We start from the raw sequence: 7,346 nt of genomic DNA on the forward strand, positions 1-7,346 counted from the left end.
GAAAATGATAATTTAATGTACAGGAAGAGGAGAAAATCAAGAAAGACAAAGTAGTAAGCTGAGATATAATCTGTTTTCTACACCGTTTTCTTTTTTTTCTGTGTAGGGCCCTGCTCTCCTCACACCCCACTCCTAGTGGGTTAGAGAATGAATTTGTTGAATTATCTGTCTTCAAAACAGGAGCTGGCAGGAAAAACAGAAATATTTTCTTCACCTAAAACCACTAGAGCATACAGACTCCTAAAATGGCTCCGCCTCTACCCCAGCCTCCTGTCTCGCTCACGGGGCACTTCGTGCTGTTGAGCTATCTTTTCCCACCAAATAGGGCCAAGAGCAAGATGGAGATTTTTTAACTCACTTCCCACCACTACCAAATACTTATGACTAAATGAAACGTAAAAACTGAATCGTCTTCTTACATGCAGTGATTTGTTTTCTATCTATAGTAGGAAAATATCTAGTTAAGTACGTACTGCATAGATTGTAGACTTGGTAGTGGTTTCGATGCTTGGTATCCAGGAACCGCACAACTTCCTAAAATCGATGGACACATATATTACATATATCCACATGGCACCAACATAAGCCACTTCCTAGGAGTAGCCTGAAATGTTTATTACCTTTTATTCACTTGTCCCTCGCTTAGCACCTTTTAGGGGAGATTCAGGGACTATAAGAGTATGTGCATTCCAAATCACATCTAACCCACTGATAGTTTTCAAATAGCCCACAAGGTTGTGCTTGACTACCCTGATTAGCCTCTACTATAAATACACATTGTTTAAAGATACCAGACAAGGAAATTAGCTGGTTGACTAGTTTTAAGTGAATTTATTCCTACTCATTAACTCGCAGTACTATATGATTCTTATCTAGATCTAATTCTACATAGATATGTATTTTAGATAATGATCTGGATTTTACAATCTACCTAAGCATTACTTAAATAAATAAATGCAAAAAAATGTATGTATGTGTGTGCATGACAGAAAAAGATAAACACGTTATGTCAAATTTTAGATAAATGGCAACAATATGGAGAATTTCTTGGCTCATCTGTGTTTTCTTATTTTCTAAAATGAATATATATGTGTGTATGTGTATATATGTGTATGTTATACACACATATATGTATATATATATAACTAAAAATAATAAATAGTGGTTATTATTTAAAATACAGTTAATATCACCATACTAATACAATATTTCCAGCAAACTTATCCAACTGCAACACACACATGTGCATGTATCTCTGCCAAAAACAGAAGTGACTGTAAAAAATGTCAAAAATTGATTAGTACAGTACCCTTATAGCAATGTTTACTGGCTTAATATTGAGAAAAAGAAAAATTAAGGTATCAAAATGATCAATTTGTTAAATTGGTTATCCCTGTCAGGAGGAAATAATAAATCAAAAAGATAAACACTCTGAGTCTGCATAGCACTGTGGTAGGGGGGATAAATAGTCTTACACGTGTCAAAAAATGTGTGGGATCCCTACACCAAGATAAAATCCAGATGGACTGAGGTATCAAATATACAAAGCCACAAATATCTCTAAGAAATGTAAATGAACATCAATTCTTTGGATGAGGAAGAACTAAGGATTATCAATGGAAGATCAACAGATTTAGGTTTGACTTCACAAAAATTTGAAACTTCTGTTTAAAAAAAGCCACAGTACAACAAACAAATGACAGGAGATTCTTCAGTAAAATTAAGAGAATAAGGACTATGCCTAGTGTAATCTATAAACTAGTTATAGTAGTACAAACTAATAACACAGTAACAACAATGTAAAGATTACTCTCTCACCCTATAGATAAATAGGCCATAAATAAAAGTGGCAATTCACAAAAGAGAAAATCCAACTGGCTAACAACCTACAAAGATAAATATTTAGCCTCACCAATAAAGATGCCAAAACAGTAATGAAATGCCATTTTCACCCATAACATTAGCCTTTCCTTTTTTAATGAGAAGACCCAATGCTGGCAAATATGGCATGAAAATTCCTTGCAGGCCAGTTAATAAGTACATTTCAAGAAAAGAAAATTGAAGGTTAATATCTCATTAGTATATACAAAAATTTCTAAATAAAATATTAGCAAATAGAATCTAATGATATATTAAAAAGGATAATACATTAAGACCAAAGGGGGTTTATTCCAGGAATAGAAAATATTGTTTTAACATTCGAAAATCTCAATGGAATAAGAGAAAAACATTTTGATTATCTCAGTAGATGCAGAAAAAGTATATGATATATTCAGCACCGACTGATGATTAAAAACTCTTAGCAAACTATAAATAAAATGGAAGTTTCTTAATCTGGTAAAGGATAGCTACAAAAAGCCTCTAGAAAATATCATTCTAATATTGAAATAGCTAATTCTTTCTACCTAAATTTGGGAACAAGGCAAGGCTGTCTACTCTTACCACTTCTATTCAACATTACATTGGAGGTCCTAGACAGCTGAATAAAGAAAGAAAAAGAAATGAAAAGTACAAAAAGTGGGATTAAAGTAGTAAATTACATGATTATGTATGTAAAATATCCCAAACAATATATAAATTAATTATTAAAATAAATGCATGAATTTATGAAGGGTGCTGGAAATACATACAAAAAATCAGTTATATTCCCAGCAAATAATTAGAAAATGAAAATTTAAAAATACCATTTAAAATAGCATCAAAATCCATCAAATAGGGATAAAGCTAACAAAAGATGTGCAAAGCCTGTACAGTGAAAATACTGCTAAAAGAAATTAAAGAAGACCTAAATAAATTCAGAGATATATTATGTTTATGGGTTGCAAGACTCAATATTTTTAGATGTTGATTCTCCCCAAGTCAAGCTATGTAGTCAATGTCATCCAAGTTAAAATACCAGCAGGGTATGTGTGTGTGTGTATGTGTAAATTAACAAGCTGATTCTAAAATTTATATAGAAATTCGAAGGACCTAGGAAAGTCAAGATAGTTTTAAAGAAGTACAGGTTTTCTGGGTTGGTGAGCAGGTGGAAATGCTCACCTGAGAAAAGTGAGAGAAAAGGGAGCCTGGAGAGGGTTTAGAAGCTTTGTGCCCCTTCCCCCATGCATTGCCCTATGCATCTCTTCCATCTGGCTGTTCCTGAGTTGTGTCCTTTTCTAATAAAGTGGTAATCTAATCACCAAGTAAATAAACATCAAATGAAGATGCTGTGGAAGCTGAGGAGCATGAGGTAAAAAGACTCAAGTTTGACAAAGAAGGAGAAGTCAGAGAGATGGCCAAACAACTTCAAGTGAAATTTCTTCAGTTATGATAGAAGAAACAAAATCATCTTCATCTAAGAATAAAGACAAACAAAGTAGTTGTATCAGGCAGCACTGTACAGAGGAGGCTGAAGAGGCAGAAGAGAGTCTTTAATGACATCAACAGAAATGATCCCAGAAAGGAAAAAAGTCAAGAAAAAGAATCTGATGCCTTAACTAACTGTAAATGAAGAGACTTCTGAGAAAAATAACCAAATGGAGGAATCTCATTGGTCTCAAGCTGAGAAAGATTTACATTCTGAAGGTAGTGCAAATATAAGGCCCTGTAAGTAGCGACTGTGACTGCCATGAAACAGAAGAATTAGTAGGATCCAATACCAGTAGACATGGAGAGATTCTCTCAGAATCATCCATGGAAAACGATGATGATGCCAGAGAAGTCACTGATGAACCAACAGAACAAGACTATTGGAAACATTTAGATGCAGTATTTTACATACAGTTCTAGTTTTATACTGTATCAAATTCCTATGTAATAAAGTGGAGGTTTAGTTTTACAAGAGAAGTAGGTGGTAAAATAAAGTACTTTATGGGATACATCCTGAGAGAGTTGTTCATATAGGAAGAGTGAATTATCAGCTCCTCTGGGTCCTGCTTATTATTGACAATTTTTGGTGGGCGGAGTCTGGTTAATCAGTGGTTTGTGTATAGATTTTTTTAAATTTAGAATCAAAGTTTTTAAATGGGAAGGTAATAATTACAATTTTTAAACTTTGAGGACAGTATCACATTTAGTTTATACATACGCAAGAAAGCTTTTTGTCTTGTCTTTTTCTGACAGCTCTAGAAGTTTTCCTATTTTGGTCATAGTTTCAACATTTTACCATGTGAATTATAGGGTTTTGTGGTAGTTATATATTATTTATATTTATAAATGTACATTACATATAATTCATCTCTTACAGAAACAGAAAAATATAAAATTTGCCTCCTTAGAATAATATTGTATATTTACATGTAATCTATTATACAGGGTATATTATATCACACATATAATAACATATTATATAATGTAACGTGTGACATAATACATATTATAATAAAATAATAAACATATATTATGTTATGTAATATGATTAAGTACAATTATATTTATATAATATATACCATATAATATATTATATATAAAATATATAATTTTAAATACAAATATACGTATATTATTCTAAGGGAGGCCATGTTATATTTTTAATCTTCAATAAGAGATGAATTTATATTATTATATAAATTATTTATATTTATAAATGGAATAATATATATGTATATATAATATGCATTAAATTTTTTACCTGAAAGAGTATATTTTTAGGAGAATACTGCCACCTACGTGTTATAAGTTATATTAAATTTATAACTCCATAGTCTGTTTATTGAGAAAAATGAGCATTTGTTAGATAAATACCCTTACCTTAATGGGATTCCTATAGAAAGAGTGTTTTCCAGAAGATGGGAATGACATGGCAATAATACGCCCTGGAAGTCAAAATAGTCACTATTACAGATGTTATTATACATGTGAAACAATAAATGAGAACTTAATTTACATATAATCAGACTCTTTTTTTCATAAAAAAGAAATTTCAGGATTGAGAATGACAAAAAAGCTAACTAACCCTCAGAATAATCAACATAACATATTAAAATATCCAATATAATGACCAATAAACTCACACAGTGCTCCCAAGACTCAACTGCTTCCAGCCAAATGCAACAGATTTGTGTCGATCTCAGTCTGGAGCTGCCCCCATGGTGAGGATTTCTTATCTGAACACTAAAGAAAAAGGAGAGATCTGGGATCCAGTAATCGTGGGAACTCCCAGGGTGCTCCAGTGCTCCTGACTCAGAAACCTGAGACCTACAAAGGGTTCCAGCAAGAGAACAGGTCTCTCTGAGATCCTTGAGACCCAGGATAACTATTAGAACTCAATAAATTCTAAACCAAACAAATGGAGTCAGCTGAAAATTCCTTCAACTCCCTGTACTGTAACCAAGTAACCCTGATTTGGGATGACAATGGAGATTTTCCATTGTCAGGGTTAAACTACAAATATGTCACACTACCATAGTGGTAGATGTCTTCACAGATAAAGAATGCTTTAGACAAGGTAAGAACCAAAATAAACATATAATTACCCACACACAAGAAAAATGTGAAGTTAATGTAAGTAAATCAACAGTTAAACTTCACAAACCAGTAATGTAAGTGAGGTCTAAGTCAAATCCATCCTTCCTGTATCGCCGTTTGTTTCCTGAAACCTGAGAGTTTAAAACAATCATTAATTTGTAAAATATAAATCAACATAAAAATAAAGAAGATTATATACATATCTATAACACTCGCCAGTATTTCCTGAAACACAAACATTTTTCTGAATCACAAACATGTTTTGCCCACTTACCATCCTTCTGGTCAGTATTTCAAGATGTCTTTTTTGGTAAGCCAGATGAAAAAACTCTCATCAGAATGATAAGTCGTAGAGGTCGAAATATAATTGCCAATCTAACAATAAATTTTAAAGATCCATTTTTACTTCAGAAATAGAGGATTTTGTCAATATGGACTAAGTCTTGAGCAGTGATTCTTAACCAGGGGCAATTTTGTACACCCCACCTATCCCCAAGCCTCTCACCCACTTACCCAAGGGATATTTGGCAATGTCTGGAGGCATTTTTGGTTGTTGTAACTGTGTGTTGAGGGGGTGCTACTTGCATCCAGTGGATAGAGGACAGAAAAGCTGCTAAACATCAATGAACAGGACAGCTTCCATAACAAAGAATTATCTGGTCCAAAATATCAATAGTGCTGAGATTGAGAAACTCTGGTCTAGAGAGATAGCTATATGATGGATGCTTAGAATTTGTGGATTTAACTTCTGTAGCTTAAGATGAGCATTTTTTCAATCTTTTCCCCATCAAACAAACTGAGGGTTCTTGTTCACCTGTGTTACTCCCATCAGTAACAGAGGTTCACTACACTACTAACACACATCAGGCAGGCAGTAGATTGAGATACTTCCCAAGTGTGCTAGCTACTGTCTCTCCTGCCATCAGAAAAAAACACAATGGCAGAGAACTGATGGTTTGGACTAGTGCTTCTCTAACTTGAGTGCACACACTGATTCAGTAGGTCACTGGGGCCTGCGGTGTTTTCCTTCTTGCATTTCTAGCTCTTAGATGATGCTGAGGTTGTAGGTCAGAGGACCATACTGGCTCCAGCTATTTTCAAACAACTCCAAAAGCCTATCGCATAACATCAAGTTTCACTAGCACCTGAATTGAAGTCCTGGGAAGCTGGAGTGCAGAAAGAAGCAAGCTATTAGACTAATAAATAAGCCTAATGAGCCACCCAACATCTACATCCCAGTACACATTTGTTCTTCTTTTCCTCATCGCCAGAGTAGAAAGAAGAAAAGCCATCAGTTCTTCATACACATTTTAGTTTCCTGATCCCCAACAGTTCTGATTTTGCCTCAGCTTTCTTCATTCCAATGATACTGCAAAATTCCACCTCTGTGTTGCTATCCACGTCACCTGGTTTTCTGTTCCATTTGCCTTTTGAGAGAATTATCATTGGAGTCACTCAAGTTTTGCATATGCTCAAACCAATACTCTCTTTGTTATAGGAAAAACCCAGGAATTTCATGTGCAAGGAATTTGTGATTGAAGCTTAAACGGGAATTTAGTGGGAATTTCAAAGTATAGCGAAGTTAAAGTTAGTACAAGAGGCAAAGTCCCCAGTTTCTTCTTTGAGTGCTCCATCTTCTTCATTCAACCAAAGGTACGTAGTGCGTACACCCTTCATGGATCCCTAAATACCACCAGCCTTTAGTTTCTAAGTATGTGGAAATTTATCTAAACATTTCATTTTCAAGCAGCTTATCTGGCATAGAATCATCACATTCAGAGTTAAAAGATTATACAAAATGAAATCCATAGAAAACTCAAAAAAAAAAAAAAAGACAGTTTAAGAAACGTGAATCATGTCTCTTACCTGGGGATATCATTAAAATAACTGAAGTCATAAAA

General features: G+C 33.9%; 1 protein-coding gene across 1 annotated transcript; it reads right to left on the reverse strand.

The window, feature by feature from the left end:
* Positions 1-291: 291 nt before the first annotated feature.
* Positions 292-5,999, reverse strand: LOC124232708 (phosphatidylinositol 3,4,5-trisphosphate 3-phosphatase TPTE2-like). The gene is made up of 4 exons (XM_046649645.1): positions 5,720-5,999; positions 5,513-5,576; positions 4,729-4,793; positions 292-534 (listed from the first exon to the last, which is right to left on the reverse strand). Exons 1-4 carry the CDS (start codon positions 5,720-5,722, stop codon positions 385-387), a joined length of 282 nt encoding a protein of 93 aa, XP_046505601.1. The 5' UTR covers positions 5,723-5,999; the 3' UTR covers positions 292-384.
* Positions 6,000-7,346: the final 1,347 nt, after the last annotated feature.

This window comes from Equus quagga, unplaced genomic scaffold (assembly GCF_021613505.1).
Source record: "Equus quagga isolate Etosha38 unplaced genomic scaffold, UCLA_HA_Equagga_1.0 1083_RagTag, whole genome shotgun sequence".
In the NCBI taxonomy this organism is placed as follows: domain Eukaryota; kingdom Metazoa; phylum Chordata; class Mammalia; order Perissodactyla; family Equidae; genus Equus; species Equus quagga.

What these genes read in the sequence shown, in the direction of transcription:
- LOC124232708 (XM_046649645.1), bottom strand. An exon ending in AGACCTCACTTACATTACTG is followed by an intron (nt 4,794 to 5,512) that starts GTTTGTGAAGTT and finishes TTTGACTTCCAG; the next exon opens with GGCGTATTATTGCCATGTCA. An exon ending in TCTATAGGAATCCCATTAAG is followed by an intron (nt 535 to 4,728) that starts GTAAGGGTATTT and finishes CATCGATTTTAG; the next exon opens with GAAGTTGTGCGGTTCCTGGA.